Below are 22072 nucleotides of genomic sequence, written 5' to 3'. Positions count from 1 at the left end.
CAGAGAAAGGAAGTATGGTCAAAACTATCAAAATATGGTAAAATTTAGCATGTTTCCTCTATGGAAACACCAGAAAGACCGGAAATCTTTACACAAGCAACTTGGTAATGACTTTGGTGAAATTAACAATAAACTGCGGTTTTATATTGATCTTGATCAACATTTAGTAAATGTGGTAAAGTTCGGTAATTTTATAATGATACTTTTGTGCATGGCATAAAAACCATTTATTCGGCTAAATTTACTTCTCAGTTTTGTATTTTTTACCAAATATGTGGTAAAGACAATTCTTATTTTGAAAGCTAGAATTTCGGGAAAACTATTACCATGTGAATGAAAAAAAGTACCAAATATTGGTTTAATTACCATATACTTAGATTTTATTAGCCAGAAATCTTATTACCCTAGAGTGCTACTGTTACTAATACAGTTTTTTCTCCATGCTGACTGGGGACAAATTTTTAATCTCCATTTCTCTATATTCAGTCATTCTGTGGCCGGTTACCCCTATGCTAATTTTACCCATGTGACCCCAAGCTTTTTTACAGTAAATTAAGATTAGCAAAAAATATTTTTTTTATTTATTCTCCAACTCAATTAGCATACTATTTAAGCAAACAAAATTAATTTGTAAACAAGTGTTAAAACATATTAACGAAACTATGAAAATATTGCTTGCATGTGTGTTTGGAGCACTTTAGGGTAACTCTAGTTGTAATCTTGCTTTTACAACTGGAGTTTCATTTTCAGTTACACTACTTCTATAGAAAGTGCTCTCTATAGAATCAATCCCGCCTAGGAGTATTCTCGATAATAGGGTAAAATGAATCATGAGGAAAAATGGCAGTCCCATCCATTGTCTTTTAACTAGGGAGGAGATCAGAATGATTGACGGAATAATCCTCAATCTCATTATCGTCTGAGAAACATGAAGTCCCCTGTCGTCTTTGTTTGTTACCTTCCAGTGAGGAGCAGATTTATTCATTTATGTCGCTTAGTAACAGCTAGCGGCAGCATTATACTAAATTTCAGAAAGGAAACAAATTAGAGAGTTTCCTTTGCACCAGATATATAGATCTCAAATAAAATTTGAAATAAACGGTGAAACATATTCCTCAGCTTAAATCTCCATATGCATGCTTAATTATATTTCGGTAGAAGCGATGTCGTGTATTTGATATCTTCATTTGCTTGGAATGTAAATAATTTTAACGCATAAATGAATGAATGAAAATTCCTTTAAATTTTATCGTAACACAACTGTGTTTAGTTTCCTTGGTTCTTATCGTTCTTATCTGCGAAACTGAATAAATTTTACTGTTCGTTAATTTTAAATTAAATTATTATCTGATACGATTTATTTTATTCCAATTTTGGTCACTATAAAAATGAGGTGGATGATCACTGTATAAATTTTTGAAGAAAAATACTGTCTTCAAAAGCAGTTTTGGCCTTAAAAGAATTTGTAATTTATAGAATTATAAAGAAAACTGGTTTTATAAAATGTTTTTAAATGCATACATTTTGCACTAAGGAAAAAAAAAGTATGGTATAAAACGAATATGGTAAATTTGCTGGATTTTTGTTTCTTTTGACACTTTAAAAAGCTCCGGAATTTTTATCGAAGCTCTTTGATTATGATTTTGGTAAAACTAACGATAAAATAATAATAATAATTAGCAATAAAATATCTAACAATAAAATAGTTTTATAATATGTGATAAAATTTGGTAATTTTATCATGATACTTTAAAGTATAACATAACAATTTTTTTCCAGTTTTATATTTCTTACTAAATGTGGGGTATTAAGAACGATAATTTTAAAAACCAGAATTTGTAGTAAACTATTAATGCATGGACAGTAAAATTACCGTATATTTTGGTTTTTAATACCAGATATATGTTTTTTTTTGGCAGAATTGTATTTACCAGAATTGTTCATTACCATACAGTACGGTAATTTTATCAGAAGTTTTTTTTTCGTGTGGAATATTCCATAGATAAATTCCATTCCATCTTGCAAAAAAAAAAAAAAAAAAAAAAAATATTGCGAAGTAAATCTTTTTTCTGCTTGATTCTTTGTTAATGATACTTAAAAATTCTGATTTGTACTTAATATAATATTGCTATTGTTGATATAATGCAGTTCATGTAATTTTTTCTTCTTAGAAAAATTAATAATAGGTATGTATTCACAGAAAAGATGTGTGATCATGCAAAATGTTTATAATTGTTCGAGTTCGGTTTAGAACAATTTCGGTACCGAAATAGATGCTATTGATCTAGAAAACTTATGAAAGTCAAGATTTACCCTTCAATCAAGTAATTTTTTAAATAAATTTTGCATTTTAGTATAATATAAGAAATTTCGCTGCCGAATTATGGTCAGTGAAAAGCAAACATTGATTTAGAAAACCAGATTTTTCACTAAACCATGAATGGAAAAATTACCAAAACGAATGGTTTAAATATCGTGTATTTCGGTTTTATTAACCAAAATTATATTTTTTTCCAGAATTGTCATTACCATTTAACTGTAATTTTACCATATTTTTGTCCATGAGTTGAACCATAATTTTTTCTCCTTGTGCTCTCTGCATTAGATAGATCAATTGAAATAATTAAAGAAACCTAGTTTTAATCAAATCAGAATTTTATTGATTTATTTGTTTTTAATATAAAATGAAAGGGAAATTGACAAAATCTTGAAAGAAACTCTGAAACCACAAGAAACTTTGCTGAACTTTGAGACCAAATAAATATTTCCAAAGGGCAACTTTATATTTAGTTTGTTTTGAGATATATAAAGTTAACTCTTAAAGTATACAAAGAGCAACATCTAATAATGTAATTGGTTACAGCAAGGAAAGTTTAATGATAGTTCAAATTCATTCCTCATTCAATTTCAAAAAGGAATAAATTGCCACTCATATATTGTTTTTAATTCCATGAAGCAAACAAAATTTCAACTTATTTAATAATTTAACAAATCAGAATAATTTTTTTAATGAAAGACTTTGTACTAATGAGAAGCAAAACCATTGTTAATTTATCATATAATTATGACTTTTGTAAAATTTGTGACTAAAAAATTCTTTAAGAATGTGATGCAAAGGACAACATGTAGAAGGTGAGTTAAAACCTCTGTCTCTTGTGTAATATGAGTTGATTCTCATAAATTTACTTGCCCTTTAGCTAAATAAATAATTATACTTTAAGAAATTAAAAGACCAGATATGACCTAAGGCAGTTGTGGCAGCAGTTAGTATTATTGGCTATAGATATAGCAAGTAAGTGAATAAGGACTAAGAATGAATCAGTGAATTCTCAAGAGGGCGAAACCGTAAATCAGTATATAAATACAAAAATAAAAATTTTGAAGTCTGCAATGTCTAATAAAGAATTCGATGGCTTTTTCTTGTTTTATTTACTTAATTTATAAATATTAGCAGATTATTGCACCGAAATATTTTGCAGCTAAAGTAGGCCCCAACGAAAATTTTTTGAAAAGAGAATCTAAATTAGGAACTTCTTTTCGGTAGTGTCGGCGATAAAAATCACTATACGATAACGTGAAGAGCCTTAGTTGAACTTGATCTAGACTAATATTACGCAATTGTTGTTATTTAAAACTTTTATTTTAACATTTGTTCAAGATTAATTTATTATAAATATTTGTTTCCAACATAAGGTTTAAGAATTTAAAAACTTGACGTTATGAAGTTGTGTAAAAAATTGTACAGGACATAAGATGGAATAAAAAATTTACATTCGATAATTAATTCGCTTAACATTCATTAAATTAACATTCGATAATTTTGAGAAATACAGTAACCACTCTGCCATCCATGGAAGTGCAAGAATGGATTTAAACTGGACGTGCTAAAACGGCCTTTTTTATGCATAAATATAGCGTGAGTTTTCTCTTTCTTGAAATTACAATTTCTTATTGCAGTTTAAGTGCCTTTTCCCCATTTCTTAATTTTACATTAAATACTGATTATTTATTATTATTTCAGGAAATTTAATTCATTTCTCTCGAGATCTTTATTTTATAGGCTCTTTATTGAATGAATATTGAAAATAATAAAAAAGAAGCAAAGATATTAGGAATTTAAAAAATACTTTTACTATAAAAAAAATTGTTTCAAGATAGAAGAAAACGGTCATTAATAATGATAAAAACCTTATTATAGAGTAAAATTACTTCTCATTCTTCCAGTGAGTCACACAAACTGTATTCCTCAGTTTAATTTTTTTCAAGTACTGCTGATTATTTATTTAAAGCTCGGTAACTTTTTATTCTGTTACGATTAGAAAATTAACAAAATGTTCCAACATAAAATGTATTAATTATGCACGTATTTTTTTAATTAATAAGATGATCTTTCAAGGAAACGAATGAATCAGACGAAATCAGAGGGGTTGGTGAGTGGAGTAAAGCAGAGGACGCAACCTCCTAGTTTTAAGTAAAACGTAGCGTAAGTGGCATTATTTAGTATGTATCATGCCTAAATTTATAAATTTGCATTCATGACTTCGCATCGTCATAAATTCAGATTGTTTTAAAATACGTAAGTACGTATGGTATTTTGTATATGCACACAAAATGTTTGGATTTCGAGTATCAAGCATTTGAAAAATTCTTTTTAAGACCCACTATCTCTTTACACCGTAAAATAGAATTTTTCAAAATGGCTTTGAAATAAGTTATAGTCGAATTTAAAAACTTGATGTACTAATGATTGAGAATAGTGACATGCATACCCAAAAATGTATACTAATTATTTGAGATTATGCCCACTCTCATTCAAACAACTAATTAGGGGAGAGTCGGGTAGCCCTGCCCAGCGGGTACCCCGCCCACTGTCAATTTCATATGTATAGATTATATTTTCAAGTCAATGGGCCATCGGACACTAATTTTTACATTAAAAAAAGATTATTTTCAAAGTTTCAAGTATTTATGCAGCTGTTAACATGGTAAACAATAGTTTTGAAAATATGTTGAATACAGTAGTCATGAAATTAAGAAAAATTGGTTGAATGTTTCGATTAAACTTCATTTTAATACTAAAAAAATAATTTTCTCTATACATACAGTATTAAAGTATGTAGTCTTAAGTTTAATTTGAAGCAAAGAAAGAAGTTTATTTGTTAAAAATTGTTCGAGTAATTACAAATTTACAAAAAAATTGGATTTCGAGTAGCCCCGCTCACATGATTGTCGGGTATCACCGCCCAATTTTATTTCGTCGATAAATGTATGGTTGCAAAGATTATTATTTTATTGCTTCAAATTTGAATGTTATATGCATTTTTAACAAAAAATATTATTGTTATTAAATGATTGTTATTTAATGATAGAATTCACTAAAAGTATATAAATGTGCAATAAATAAAATAATTTTGTGGTAAAAATAATAAATGAGGTTAATCTATTGTCAATACATCGGTCATTTTCATTTACACCTGAAAAAACAGTCAAGAAACATAATTTTTGCAACTGGGTGGGGCTACCCTACACATTTTGAAAAGAGCTGAAAAACATGTTTTTTTAAATTTCTATTTTTTTAAGTTAAACTGTTCTTTTTTTGGTTTATTCTTTTTGCATTGTTTAATTAGATGATAAAATAATAGAAACATACAAAAACATTGATTATTACTCAATATTATACAGAAATATAAGCAATACTCCTTAAGTGGGCGGGGCTACCCGACTCTCCTCTGCACAAAATGAGTGCATGATGTGTCCTTTTTGAGACAATGCCCGCTCTCATTTAAACAACTAATTACTCAAAATGAGTACATGATGTGTCATTTCTGAGACAATGCCCGCTCTCATTTAAACAACTAATTACTCAAAATGAGTACATGATGTGTCCTTTTTGAGACAATGCCCGCTCTCATTTAAACAACTAATTACTCAAAATGAGTACATGATGTGTCCTTTTTGAGACAATGTCCGCTCTCATTTAAACAACTAATTACTCAAAATGAGTACATGATGTGTCCTTTTTGAGACAATGCCCGCTCTCATTTAAACAACTAATTACTCAAAATGAGTACATGATGTGCCATTTCTGAGACTATGCATTTTGTCAAAAAATGAGAGCATGCTGTTTTGAGGATGTCACTTTACTTAATGATGAGTACATAGAAGTTTTAAATTCGACCATTATTTATTTTGGAGCTATTTGGACACACTTTTGCTCAATTAAAAAAAATTTTTTTGGCAGTGTGTAAGTTTCAATCATTCTACATTCAAACATTCTGCATTCTAAATTTATGTATTTTTTATTTTATAATAGTAATGTACAGAAACCTAAATTCATTTACAAATTCACCGTAATGTAATTAAATTCAAACTGTTTTGCTCTTTTATAAAAACAGAAAAACAAAAACAATCTAACAATAAATAGAAATATTTTTCTGTCACTGTTCATTTGTTCTTATAAATTTTCAATAATTTTGTTTGCTTTTATAAACATAAAAAAAAACTTTTACCTATAAACAAGTTAGAATTCAAACCGATGTATGAATTGAATATGAAATTTTACAAACAAGATAAAATCAAACCTTTTCAATAGCAGCGTGTCACGATATTTAGAACATTCAGTAGTAAGGTGAAATAAATATCGAAAAACTTCGCAAGAATTTTAAATTCTGAGAAAACGTGCTTGTGGAATAATTTCGATACCGATTTTAAATTTATAGAGATTTCTTCCATATCCAGCACACAATTTGGTTATTAATTTCAGTTGAGTAAGAAAGTTTAAAACTGAGCAATTTTAATCTAATTTACAAAACTCAGCTAAGAATAAACTTAAAGTTGTTCATCAAAACGGCTTTGCTGAAATATTAGTTATTGAAAAACAATGTGGTATTTAAACACTCCTCTTAAGATATTTTATTGTAGTCCTTGTTAAAAATGAAGTAAAAAATGAAAATATTAGAGGTCTTAAATATTTGAAGCAAAGAAAAAACAAAAAGTGAAAAATATCGTCATTGAAAAGGTGGTTGAAGTTGAAGGCATAAAAACCTGTTTGACTGCCAGAAGAAACAAGTGGAAATGAAAAAGTGGTTTACATTTCATTCCACAATCACAAGAAACACTTTCAAATTTTATTCAGCAAATCAAAGTGATTTTTTATGTTTCTAACCTTGTTTTACTCAAGAGAAATTCATTTGATCTTGATAACGCTTTTGTTTTGTATTAGAATTTGAAACCCTAACATATGTACTTTTTTCACCGTATTTTCGAAGAAGATACTAACGTTAAATACTAAGGGAAGTAATCACGGATCACCCTACATAAATTAATAAATGCATCATAAAGCGTCAGTGTTTTTTAATAGTACTTAAAGTTTTAAATTTGGTTGCAGATATCATAATTACCTTTATCGCCAAAATGAATTTTTTTTTTTGAAATTGATTAATTTAATTTACATGCTTTTTGAAAGGAATACTGAAGCAGAGTTATAGATAAACAATTATAAATTTAATAGCTATTTTCTGCATTATCTCTTAAGTGTTATCCCCTTTGAAGAACCTCATTCTAATTTCAGTCCCGCAGTGGACTGATCGTTAAGACGCGGTTCCCAGCAGATCATCGAAATCAAGCATCGGCTGCCGTCAGTGTGCGGGTGGGTGACTACTTGGATCAGTCTGTGTAGGGACCGAGGGTGTGCGGTATTGGTCCTCATTAAACTGTTCTACGATAAAGTGCTCGACTTCGCGTGAAGGTCGTTGGGCTACCGAAGCGGGTGTGCCCTTCCCTTTGCAGAGGATCAAAAATCGTGATGGCATGTCTTAGGATCATGTTCAGGGATGTTTCCCAAACCATCGCCAATAGCTCATTGTGCAGCTCTAGTGCGACGTAAATGAACTACTACAACAACAATCAATCTAATTTCAATTTGCTTGCTAATTCTATTAATAGAAGTGACGTCTCAGAGTCAACCTTAACATTATTTGAGTAGAAGAAAGTTGCTCAATATACGACAGTTCTTCAAACCTTTGCTTATGGTCACTTAGCATGATGAAGGTGGTCATCCTGGTCCCCCTTGTTGTATACCCGACGTAAGCAAAACGTTAATATGTGATACACTTGTTGTTACCGATGAAAATGGTGGATTCAAGAAAAAACAATTTAAAACACACGTGAAGGTAGTTTGAAAACAAAAAGAGAGAAAATTGAATCATTCTTTTGTGTTTTGAGTTCTTAAATTGATCATTAAAGTGCATTATTTTTAGACAAATGCTAGTGAATACTTTGTTATTTTATATACATTCTTATTTTAAGTAAGATTGTGCATAAAATGTCATGGTACAGTGCGCTGAAAAAAATGGATCACTTCACGTTCTAGGACTTAATCTGAACGGTTCAAGAGGGGATCTCAAATACGTTAATTAATTAGTGTAGAAGATATTTTAATTTAAGAAATCAAACACAAAAACGTACTTTATCTGAATAACTATACCTTGTTTTTAGATGGATTTGGATTTCTAACGTTCCATAAAGTCGCATTTTTAAAATTCGATTTCTCAGGAACTATTCGACTGATTTCGAACCAAATTTTGTATTTTTCCATGCAAAATTACATATTTTAAAATGATGCAAAAAATTGTATACCTTATAATTCGAACTTATTTGATTATTATTAAATAAAAGAATAGAAATAATAAATATATACTAAGAGTTATTTTTTGCATGGAATTATCTCTGGAGAAATAATGATTTTTATAATTGTGTGCAAAAGCTTTTTTTATTCAGTTAAAAAGTTTTCGAGACATAACGAAGTATGCAAAAAGTAAAATTAGCATAAAGGGATTCTAACTTCGAATCGCTCTCCTGACCAAACTATTGAGACAATATTTTCTGGATTGGGGATTTTGCATCGGAAAAAAAGTATGATAATTCTGAGAAAATATATTTTTGATTCTGATTTCGTAACTTAAAACATCGTCTGCACTAATTAAATAACATATTTTAGTTCACCCCCTCGAACTATTAAGAGTGAGTCCCAGAATGTGAAGTTCCAATCATTAGGTCAAAAATTGTCCAGGGTGGTCATTTTCCATTTAGGTACTGCAGATGGTAATAATGATTTGACCGTAAGTAAGTAAGAACATCTTTCTACTTTACCATTTTAGAACACCCTTTCTATATTTGGCAATTCCCTTAACATTACACTCTTTGGCACAATACTCACGGTTCTATAGAGTTTTGGAAATTTACCCGGTCTCTAACGATTTACACCTGTTACAAGTATATAAGGTATAGTAATAATGCTGCGTTTTTTCCAAGTTTACGATTGAGTTATATGTTTACAGATTATTATTAATCAATCAATTAAGTTTTAAGTAATAATCGAATGTTGATTCACACATGTTATGCAGTATATCTATTAAAGTAACAAACCATTGGATACTGACCACAAATTATTCATTACAAATTGTAATTGGAGATTTTTTAATTTACTACTACTAATTAGTAGCCTAATTATTTCTGTTAACTTTTATAAATCAATAGAGATTTAAATAGTTTTTTAATCTGCAATATAAAAAAATGTGAATTTATAAACAACAGTGGAAAATATTTATCTTGAAAAAATGTTTGCCTCAACTAAACTTGAAATAATTAACCATGTTTTCTTAAATTTATAGTTGATTAAACAAATGATAATAACATTTTATTTATTAGCTTCATTTCCCTCCAAAAAATTGAAGTAAAAATTTAAACAACGTAATTAAAAAAATTAGAAAAACAACCTCGGGACAGTTTAAAAATTAACTTAATGGCTTATTTTTCAGTTTAATTGTTGTTTTAGTCAATGCATTTACTAAATAAAATAAAAAATCCGGAATTAAGTTCTTGAATCTCATAAACATGTAAAAAATTAAAAAAATTCTGCATCAAACAGTTTTTGCCCAAGATGATTATGGAAGCTAAGAATCTACAACTTAGAAAGGATTTAAACTTGTAAAAAACTTATTTATGATCAATTTGCATTAAGAAATACAATTAAGAGAATTTCATTTCTTAATTTTTAAAGCAAATATAAATTTGAGAAAAACTACGCAATAAAAATAAAATATTTAATTATTCTGGTCAGAATAATTTAGAGAAAAATGCGAATTGATTTTTAGTATTAAATTTATGAATGTAAATTTATTCTAAAAACTGGAAAAGAATTTTTAACAAATATTGAATTGAAAAACAATTTTTTTATTCATTTAAGTGGTGGCACGAATATTACATAAAAACTGAAGAAACTGGGCAGACATAAATGCATTAAAAATTTATAATTAAAGTGCTATAAAATTACTTTTGTTGCAAAAAAATATTTTAATCATAAGAGCAAAAATAAAAGGCAAATCATTAATTGGTAAGAAAATTGGTTTTAAGAAAAAAAGTTACTGATGTAACCACTTTCAAAAAATAATATTTTGTCACATTGTATTTTTAAATAATATAACTTAGGTTCTAAGATTATGTTTATTATAATTTAGATTAACTTAGAATAAATTAGAAAATAGCAAATTAGTTAAAAGATTATATTTCTTTAAAAAAAACTATTGTTAAAATGACACAATGAACAATAAATTCATGGTTGATAAAAATAAAACCTAGTAAAACAAGATATTCATAAAACTTTATTGAAAGAGTCTCAGTTTTCAATTATTTTGTTATAAATAATTGAATATCTAACAAATACATAAAACGTGTTATTCTATACAGCTATTTTCTTAGTTTAAATAAATTAAAACCATTAAATACTCACCGGTAATTACTTTGTTTTTAACACTTCCATTTAAATAATATTAATAATTTCACTCTTAAAGTACAAAGTACAAGTGAATTTGTCTTATAACTTCCATTCAAAATAAATAATTTTATATTTTATTTTAAAGTTTTATCTTTAAAATGTAAGGTATGATTAGACATTAAAAAAAATGAAACATGCAATTTTTTAATAAAAAATATTTTTAATTTCATCTTAAAATTTATTTATTACTTACAAAGTTTGTAAACTAACAAGAAATATTCCAGACGTAATAACAGAAAATAATAAAATAATTCAAGTTTCTTTTTAAAATAAGTTTACTGCACACCATGAAAATTGTCCTTTAAAGGAAAATGTATAAAGGGAAATTTAAATGATTGATTGATTTAACTGAGTGATTAAATGACCGAGGGATTTAACGTATTTTAACTGCACTCAATAACAACTTGCAGACAAAGGAAAGGCACGCTTACTGATACGCCAACTTGGCTACTTTTTCGACATTTTTACTGATCTGTCTTCTCGAAGTTTCACTGCTCTAAATGCGTTAGCAAGCGCAATTAACTGCAACGTGTGGAAATACTGAATCACTTAGTTCAATCTTAAAGGTAGGAAAAACGTTTAAATTTGTTTTTCAATGTTATTATCATCATTAAATTCTCATTAATTTAAATGAAATTTTTGACACGTGTTGATAAAAATTTGAAATTTGAAATTATTATTATTTTTTTTTTAACCTTTCTTACTTAACAATCTTATACAAAATATCCTACTGATTTTGAATTTTTAACATATTTCAAAAGAATGCAGAAAGAATTATTCTCTGTGATTAACTTCTTGTGACTTTTTTGTGTGACTAACTTTGTAATAAAAGAGTTAATATCTTTTTTCAAAATATTGTTTGAGTTTTTCAATTTTCTGGCAATATAAAGAACTTAAGCCAGTCCCCTATATCAAAAAGAAATATATTGGATAAATAGAAAAAAACTTTCAAAAGTTATGACGAGTCGTCTGCCGCAGGCTTTATGCCTTAAACGGTTCGCTTAATGATGTATTCTGGCTTTAAAAACCACTCTTCAAGAAGTATTCTTCAAGAAGTATTTAAGAATAGTTCCAAGAAGAACTTAGAATAACGCCAATTTCTTATATTTTGTTTTTAAACTTTAGTTCAAAGAAGTTTTGCTCTTATTTCTGTTACCTTAAGATAGTTTTCCCAAATAGTTTCCAGTAAATAATTGTTCTTTTACAACTCGCATGTCTGTATTGTGTTTTTGATCCTTGAGTTTATGATAAATTGGTATTTTTCTGTATCATTGATCAATGTCAGTGTAATCACTGTCAATGTTTATTATGACGAAACAACAGATTAATTATATAGTGTTTGTTTTGGTACAGCTTTTTTGAACAAGTTTCTGATTATTTTAATCTTTTCATATCTACAATATTTAAATGTTTAACTTGAAGCTCCATATTACAAATTGCTTTACATAATTAATTAGTTCCTAGTGAATAAATGTTTTTTTGCTTGTAAGCTACAATCGGGTTTTTTGTCTTGTATTGAATGTTTGATTGTATTTCTTTGTCTTGTACTGAATGCTTGATTAAATAATTGTCTTGTATAAATGATTTAAAAATTTAATTATCGTACAATTCAAACGCTTTCCGACTACTGTTAAACGAAAATAAAAATAATTCTTAGAAATTATTTTTTCAGGAAATTATCTTTAGATAAACGAATTATACGTATTTGATTACTTTATTGTGGCCAAAAATTTTCTTATGTGAGCTAACATCTTAATATTTGCTAAACAATTCCCGAGATATACTGTAAAAAATTCTGAATCAAATTACGGTAGAAAGTATAGACTCTCAAGCTACTTTTTACTGTAAAATCCATTGTTGCGTTACACAAAATCTGATATAAAGTAATTTTTACAGTAATATTTACCATAAAATCACTGAATAACTCTAATTAAATAAATATTACTGTAAAAATTAAAATTTTACAGTAACATTTTCCGTAAGATCACTGAATAACACTAATTTAATAAATATTACTTCAAAAATTAACGGTACACTATTTTATGCTTAAAATGAATTTTACGGATGATGCACCTAAATGTCGGTACTTTAAACCGTAATTTCATACGGAATTTTTTAGAGTCCACTTTTTATAGTGTTTCATAGTGTACAAAAAAATTTAAATCAACATCAAGGGATGTAAGCTTTTAACTGCTCTTCGGATTTAACAATTGGGGCTACCGTTTTACTATTTTGAGGGTCAAGAATCCAAATCCGTTAAAAAAAGAGGGCATATTTATTACGAGCAAAGTACGCTTTGTGTCTAATTTCGTATCTTAAAATATCGTCTCCTCCAATTAGATTGTATATTTAAGGCGAGGCTTCAGAACCATTAAGACTGCGTCTTGGCACATAAAAATCCATTCATTATATATTAAGTTATTAACCGATCACTGGTCTAGTGGTTACTGTACTGAATAACGGGGCCAGTGGCTGTAGATTCGAATCCCGCCTTAGGCATGGGAGTAACTTTCTCTGTGTTTCATGTCCTTTCTTCTGTGTGATTTTGTGAATGTAATCCGCCCAATAAACGGGTTTGTGGCTGTATGACGTGGACGACGCTACTCCGCTGTGGCTTAGCAATAGGTTCCCCACTGGGTAGCGATTAGAGAGCAGCAATTCTGGCATTTCTAAGCCAAATAGGAAAATGATAAGTTGTTCAGGGTGAACACCAATTTTCAAGTTTTACTCACAGTACAGCTTGATTAGTTTGCTAAATATTAGTCTCGATGTGATTTTTATGATAAGATCATCAAACCATTTATAGAAAGTCAGTCTGTCTCACTGAAGGTAATTTACCTATATGATAATGTGTCCTTAAATTTGGTTATAAATCAGATTATTTGCTTTTTAAGTCTGAAACTATTCAAAATATGAATCAATGCCGCTAGTTTCTCACAGTTTTAAACATTATCAAATAATACTGTTAATATCTCACTGATATCCATGTTTCGTTCACATGGTGGAGTCTCTTAAAAAAAAGTAATGACAATAAAATTAAGTAATTAACTTTTTCGTAGGTGCAGATATTATTGAGTAAAGCATACTTAATGAAATCAGAGAGTTATATTTCAAAAGCTTAGAATAGGTGATCCGAAGTTAATTATATTTTGATATTGAATTTCTAAACAAAGGAGAAATATATTTTCGCGTGTATGAAAAAAATGTTTAATAAGTAATATAGTTAAGAAGTTAGCAATAGGATGTTCGAAGTTAATAATTTTTTTTATATTAAATTATTAAACAGAGGTGAAAACATGAAAATTAACTTAAATATACTTAAAACTTAAATATACTTAAAAGGAAACATAAGAAAATAAATTAAGTTCTCAAATCATAAACTTCCTTTTAAAAAATTTTCCTTTTTGACTCTCTTTTTCTTTTTGACTTCCTTTTAAAAAATTTGCCTGTTTAATTAAATTAAAGAATGTATCAGCTTTTTAAGTGAAAATTAGGAAAGCCGCAGGAGGAAAATGTTTCATTATTATGTGGCCACCGCTTAGCGTTAACATCGTAAAGTGGATATTAGAGCATTTTCTTGTTCTCCAAAGAAGTGCTTTTTCTCTTCTTTCTTTTCGACTTTCTTTTCTTTTTTTCTTCTTTAAAGTAATTTAAAAGTAATTTTAATAAAAAGTCTAAAGTGATATAGAATCATTAATAATTTTTCATACTAAACAAAATATCGAACAATTTTGATTTGCAGTTACAATCACCCATGTCTAATGATTGTTATTGTGACTTTTAAAATCCCTAACAACCCTCAAATGAAATCTGTCAAAACCCTAAAAATTCATGATTTTCTTAGTGCTTCCATCGAAGTCAAGCATCACTGGCTGCGGTCAGTGGGCGAGTGGGTGATCCACTTGGATCAGTCTGCGTAGGGACCGAGGGTGTGCGGTATTGGTTCTCGTTAAACTGTGCTACCGTAAAGTGCTCGACTTCGCGTGCAGATCGTTGGGCTACCGAAGCGAGGGTGCCATCCCCTCTGCAGAGGATCAAAATTGTGATGGCATGTCTTCGGATCATCCTCAGGCATGTTTCCCAGACCGTCGCCAATAGCCCATTGTGCAGCTCTAGTGCGACGTAAATGAACTACAGCAACTTAGTGTTTCTAATTGTTTTCAACACCGAATTAATGTTTAAAAACTAGGGTTTGCATAAAATAACAGGAAAAGTGTAAATTAATATCGTCTTGTAAGTGAATTACTCATGGCCAAGATTGCGATTTTCAGACTTCATGAACTGTACTACTGGTAGCCTACGCATAACATGGAAAACTAGCAAGCAGCCAAGAGGGACGAATCGGAAAACCTCAAATCAAATAGGGGTGAAGTGATAAGTAACGGAGGGGTTAAAATAATTCGTCATAAACAAAATTTTCATATTGGAACTTGATGGCAAAATGGATCACGTATCTTCAGAATACCCTTGAAAACTAATTAATTGGTCTATTTCCGTCTTCAAAACGGATGTTTACCTTTCCACGTAATCTCAGGTTTATCAGTGAACTTCGCTGTCAATAACTACAAAATAATGGACGTGGTCCAATTAAGCAATATTTCCCAGCAATTTGTGTATAAATATTTTTCTCGATAAATAATTGATTTTTTTGTAAAACTTTTATAGCCTAACACGCATTCAAATATAAATAGGATAATAGAAATTATTTACTTCGTCAACATAATTTTTTTTTGCTTCGTTTGTAAAATCAATGTAATTCTGAACAAGTCACAATCAATGTAATAATCGTTTGTAAAAACAATGTAATTTAAAACAAGTCACAATCATAGATGGGTAAGGTCAATAATAATATTTTTTACTTCGAATCATAAATGTGATAGTTTTTGGACAGCCTTATTAATTTATCATGAAAATCAATCACCATCTTACTAATGAATGTTTATTTATATTCTTCATCATAGGCTTTTAAGAACATTAAAACAAACAAATTAGAAGAAAAAATTCAAAACAATTATATACCAAGTCATATTTTTTTTCCAGAGACATTCCGTTCAATGTCATTCTGCTATAACTAAAATAAGGTTACAAAACCTGATGATAAATTAAACAAAAGACCAGATTATTCAATAAAATATATTAAAAAGTTATATAATAAAAAATTAAAAAGTGTGCATAAGATCTTTAACGAGCTGAGGATTGACAATGATCATGATGATTTAAAGCTTTTTAAAACCATTCTAAACTATTGCAGATTGCATGTTTTTTAGATATTAGTGCAGGGTTCAAGTGAAATTAAGTAAATAAAGTTATATATCTATAACCTTTATAAACAAATGTAATACAGATAAGCAATAACCATATGGTTACTGCTTATGCACTCATTGAATGAAACAAAGTATATGTAACTTCAAATGAAAACATCTCATAACCATGTATCAACATGTTAGTATGTATGCAAAATCATGAATATACAAAATTAGCTAAAATGTTTTTACTTACCAAATCAAAAATTTGCGTAAGAGTTATTCCAAGTCTTATAACAATTGCATCTGAAGCATTTTTGACTGGTCGTACACTGTTATCGTATCCTCTCATTAATTTATCGACTAATCGTTTTTCGTCGCTGTAATCCATGTGAAATGTAGATTTTTCCTCATTTCCTGAAACAAGTAAGCACTTTTAATAAAGTTTTGTAAAAAAATTAAGAAATACAATCATGAAATTAATTTAAGAATTTTAAGAGATCATTCAATTGAGAAAGAAAAATCAATCAGCAATATTATAAATACCTAGATCAGTAACATAGATATTAATAGATTACGTTTCATGTAAATTGAATGTGTAAATAGAAAGTGGTATAATAATAGCGTCAGTAATAAAAAATAGATAAAAGAGCCAAAATTCAGGGTTACAAAGAAAGTTAAGAACCTGTCATCGTGGATTGCAAATAACAGTTTATTCGTTCACATGAGAGCATTTAATGTGAATGTAAAGACGCGCTGAAAATGGTTGCGTCAAAGCAGGGGTATGATCAGTTTTAAAAAGGGCAACACAAATAACTAACTAATTAATTTTTTTTAGCACAATCAAATTTTCCAAGGCATAAAAAATAAAAGAATATTAATGTTTATGAAATGCTACAAATTTGAAAATGAAACACGCAATCTGAACAATACCTAGAATTACACAAATTTGGATAAATATATTTAACGAACTTGTAAGAACGACAAAGCATTGGAGAAATCGCATTCTCAATTTATAAAATTTTAAAAGTTATAATTACTTACACATTATGCATAGGTTTACTGAAAAGCAATTTACAAACTTTTTGAACAGCAGAATTGCTTATTAAGAGAGAAATCCAGAATATTTTAAAGAGAGAAATCCAATAAAGATATAAAATAATTCTCACTAGAAATTAGTGCATTAAATGAAAGGAAACAACTAATCACATTTAATTCAAATGCAATTTTATCAGTCGAAATGGACATTCAGCTGTATGAATGGCTAAAAGAATATTACAAAAAAATTGGAAGACTGCCAGTAAGGATGTTTTCGTCCAAATACTTTTAAATTTTAACATATTTGAGATTAAAGATGATTAATTCCTCCCTTGCATCATTCCAATTTTATCATCATCGCTAGATTTTCTCCATTAATAGATAATTCTGCTGCTCGAAAAGCTTGTAAACTGCCTTATAATTAACATAATGTGTGTAAGTAATTATAGTTTTTTTTACGAAATCATGGATATATTTCCTCCAATGCTTCGTTGTTTTTGCGAACTCATTAAAAGAAGTAAGAAAAATTCTTAAAGCAATCACTCGCTAAATTATTGCAATTTTTTTTATTAAATCACGGTCAATTCTCAACAGTCCGACAATGTTAAAAAGGAATCCAAACCTTTTTAGATATCGAAAGAGGTATTCAATTACTGCTTAGTATATGAGAATATTAAAAAAAAAAATATTCGATAATTTTCTCTTGGTTCTATAGTTCTCTAGCAACAATCATAATTAAGTTGGTCTTATCTTATTTCTTGATATATTTATTTTTTTAATGTTTTTTTTTAAATCTTAAACTTTTTCTCATTAAGATAGGTATTATGGAAAAATGAGTTTCAGATTCAAACTTATCAACTTTTCAAACTTATCAACTAATTCTTTAGCAGAAGTTTTCAAATCTCACCCATTATCTTTGAGGTTTTTTTTAAAATTATGCCTTGCTTTCAATGCGTACGAAGCAGAGTTAAAATTTATGTCAGTGCTTTGTATTAGTTTATTGAGGGAATTTCATTAAGTGGTTTGAAATTTGAAGTCTTTTACTTCATTTCGAAGGCCTTTTACTTTAGTTTTATATTTAAATTTACTAGTAGATTCGTAAACATCTGAAATAATATCATCAACGATATCATCATTTTGAAATCTTACACCTTGAATTCTTTCTGTTCTGCATTCTCATCTAGTTTCAAAAAATGTTTAACGGCGAAATATTTTACATTTTCTTTTCCTCATCGATGATTTAAAACGGAAAATAAAATATTTATTTGTTGGGTAAATCAAAGAAAAAAAACGGAATTTGTTGATTTAACCATGATATTGAGGGCTGGATCTAAGCTTTGGCATCCAGCATCCACGTGGAACAAAATATGTTTTTGGATTTTATTACAGTACCCGAAACTTTGTACCAACTATATTTTTCAACTGCTCTTAAGTAAATGATAACAATGGGAAACTTTTTTTTCCTGTTGCATGAGATTTTTTTAACGAAACTGGGAAAGCTTTTGCGTCACTGATTTCTAATCTGCAATTCGTTTCCCTCTCCGAGCTACATTTTTGTTTTTAAAAATAATATTTATAATATATTTCTTGTCGAAATATACAAGTTTGAAAATACTATATATAGCAAAACATTACGTAAATTTTGCGACAAACTTCTAAGGGAGTTAGAGCTCAGGCTCAAAAATGCATAGGTACCCATGTCCGGGAATGTCGTCTTACGCCTCTAGGGTCACTTCTTAACAGGTCACAGTAGGCAAACACATCTATCCGCTTATGACGACATTTCCGGGCTTGGGTTCCTATGCAATTTTAAGTCTGATGATATGCCCTAACTTTTTTATAAGTTTATCGCAACATTTACGTGATATTAATTTCAGATTTGAAAACCCTGCACCTGAATTAAACAAAATTAAGTATTTGTATTAATGCAACAAAAAATCCCCCAGAGTAATCTCAAGAAAGCACAATGAAGATGGCTAAGAGTATATTTTTCTGTAGATTTGCCATTATTTTTCTGTTGTAACTGTCATCATCTTACGTTAAAACGCTTAATTTTGATTAATCTAAAGTATTTGTCACCCCAATCTTTTGTGGCTTGAATTTTGCACACAGATCTTGAATCTGATTACTATTGTCACACACATATAGGAGAGAAAATTTTTTGTTTTATTAGTTTTTGTGTTTTTATAGTCTTTTAGCACTTTCTAACTTTTTTACGATGTTACAAATAAAGAACTTTCAAAAACATTTGACACCAAGTAGTCAACGAGTAACTTTAAAGAAATTTCTTTCCTTTGGGAGCAATTTTAACTCGAAGAGATGGCTAAAGCCAGAACGCAATCAGATCAGATGATTCAGTATAATGATTGTCAACGCATGAACTTTAAAATTTCATGAAAATGTTCCTTAATCTTCAATCACTCAGAACGTTATTTGTTACAATAATTTAAAACAAAATAGCATTTATCGATGCAACTTTCAAATTTGCCATTTATCAATAAAAGTTGCAAATAAGGTTTACCCGAAACAGTATTTTCAAATTTGGTAGGAGTGCACTGTAAAAAATTCCGGAAGTCAAATTAGGGTATAAAGTAACGGCACTTAAACATACATAAGGTTCAGTGCTTCGTCTATAAAATCCATTTTATTGTAAACTCCTTTTTACCGTAAAATTTCATACCGTAATTTATACAGTGCTATTTATTTAAGCAGAGTGATTCAGTGATATCCCTGTAATTATTACTGTAAAAAATATGGTACATCAGATTTTTCGTTCAGTAGCAAGTTCCGGTAAAAATGGATTTAAGGAAAAAGTAATAACACCTTGTACTTTTTACCGTAAATTGATTTTAATTTTTTTCCCTCGAATGTAAAAAATTAACAACAAATTATCTAAATCACATTTCTTTTTTTCCCTACTTATCTACTAATTGCATTCTCGAATCCAATTAAATAAGTTTTTTAATAACTATATCTAAATTACCACTTTTTCAATAACTATATTTTATTACCACTTTCAGTATTCTTGTTTTTTTTTTAAATTTTTAACTTTTTAATTTTGTTTTCAATTTTTTTTAAATTTCATTTAATAGCGTCGTTGTAAATGTAATTAAAAAAACATTTTTAAATAAATACATTTCATAAATAGTGACTTTTAAGAATATTTTTTATATAATTAGACTTTTAATTTTTAATTAGATAATATGTATTAAGGTAATTTCTATAACAAATTATACAAGAGTAAATTAATGTATTTTGATCACAAGTTGAAAATTTATTTAAACATATTTCATAAAGAAAAAAAAAGATGGTTGTTCTTTAATAAATACATTTACAGTTTTTCAAAGAAAAAGGAGTCTTAAATTCTTTGTCACTTTGTTTACTATCGTAAATTAGTTTTTTTTTTTAAACCTCTAAATTGGAAGCTGAGTTATCCGGTTTCCGGTCATGTAATACCATATGTTTTTTATAAAGTAATCATTGATACACATATGCTTTTGTAGTTTCTGAGCAACATTTTCCTGTTTTGAGTCCAGATCATTTAAACTATCAACTATTGGTAAATAATTTGTTTTGTCTATTGCGGTTCTAATGTTCATGGGATGTAATTTCTCCCGGAAATACTTCCTGTGAGCATTACTCTACTAATGAACTTTTTTCGTGTATTTTCTGAGCAATGTCCTTTTTTTCTCTCCTTTAATTATCATTAATTTTCAGCAATAACCAAACCCATTTAATGGTATAAAGCCTCCTTTGACTCAGTTCCCCTCACGGATTTAACGACCTCACCTTAATTAACTTATGATAAAATGGAAAATCTGACGGTTTATTTCTTTAATAAAATAATTAATTTCTGAAGAATTGCTGTTGAAATTGCTTTGTTTATTTAATCTTGATCATCATATAATGAATTCATGCAAAAATTTCCCTGTTGAACAAATGGCGTTATTTGTTAAAGTTTAAAGCAGAGCTGTGGAATCAGCAGTTGAATGTTTAACACAGACTCCAAATTTTGTGACACAATGACTCCGAGTCCCGCAGTGGACTGATCGTTAAGACACGATTCCCAGCAGATCACCGAAGTCAAGCATCACTGGCTGCAGTCAGTGTGCGGGTGGGTGACCACTTGGATCAGTCTGCGTAAGGACCGAGAGTGTGCGGTATCGGTCCTCGTTAAACTGTTCTACCGTAAAGTGCACGACTTCGGTGCAGGTCGTCGGGCTACCGAAGCGAGGTGCCATCCCCTCTGCAGAGGATCAAAATTGTGATGGCATGTCTTCGGATCATCCTCAGAGATGTTTCCCAGACCGTCGCCAATAGCCCATTGTTCTTCTCTAGTGCGACGTGAATGAACTACAACAATGACTCCGACTTGAACGTAATCAGATTTTTCGCCAAACACCAGGAAAGCTTACATTTTATTATTTTGTGACTGTTACTCTATAAAAACATTTCGTGTATCTGCAACACCAAAAAGGGTGTTAATCAATTTACATCAAAGTGGTGTTTCACTAAATGTTCCATTACGCCAAAACCGATGATAGTTCCTGGTGCAGTGAAACGCCTAGAGTGTTCTTTTACACTACATGAAATGAAATAGCCGCCACCATGTTTGTTATTCAGAGACACTAAAATTTACAACTGGAGCAAGATATGATACACATAATAATCAGTAATGTTACTTTTATCACACCATATATAAGAAGAATCATAAATTTAATTGCAGATATACAATATTTCTAAGAATAAAATTTGTCTGTTAATCAAACTTAGACGGTAAAAAATTTACTGTACCTCCACGCATAAAATGGTGGCGACTTATTTACATTAAAGTGTTGTAGTGAAAAGTCATACTTTACTCTTGCATCAAGTTTATCATTACACAAAGAATGTTCGTACACACTACTTGGGGTAAAGTAGTCGCCACCATATTTGTCACTCAGTAACACTAAAAAAA

General features: G+C 29.1%; 1 protein-coding gene across 1 annotated transcript in view; it reads right to left on the bottom strand.

Annotated features, from left to right (window-relative positions):
• Positions 1 to 22072, bottom strand: part of LOC107457443 (neuronal acetylcholine receptor subunit alpha-10) — a 100320-nt gene that overhangs the window by 43501 nt on the left and 34747 nt on the right. The window contains exon 2 of the mRNA XM_043046698.3: positions 16334 to 16494. Coding sequence (XP_042902632.2) covers positions 16334 to 16494 — 161 coding nt within the window. The remainder of the gene's footprint in view (positions 1 to 16333; positions 16495 to 22072) is intronic.

Source organism: Parasteatoda tepidariorum, chromosome 2, assembly GCF_982258835.1.
Source record: "Parasteatoda tepidariorum strain Cologne lab strain chromosome 2, Ptep-v5.0, whole genome shotgun sequence".
Taxonomy (NCBI): domain Eukaryota; kingdom Metazoa; phylum Arthropoda; class Arachnida; order Araneae; family Theridiidae; genus Parasteatoda; species Parasteatoda tepidariorum.
The sequence above is the reverse complement of the archived record's forward strand: the minus strand, read 5'-3'. Positions and strand labels throughout refer to the sequence as shown.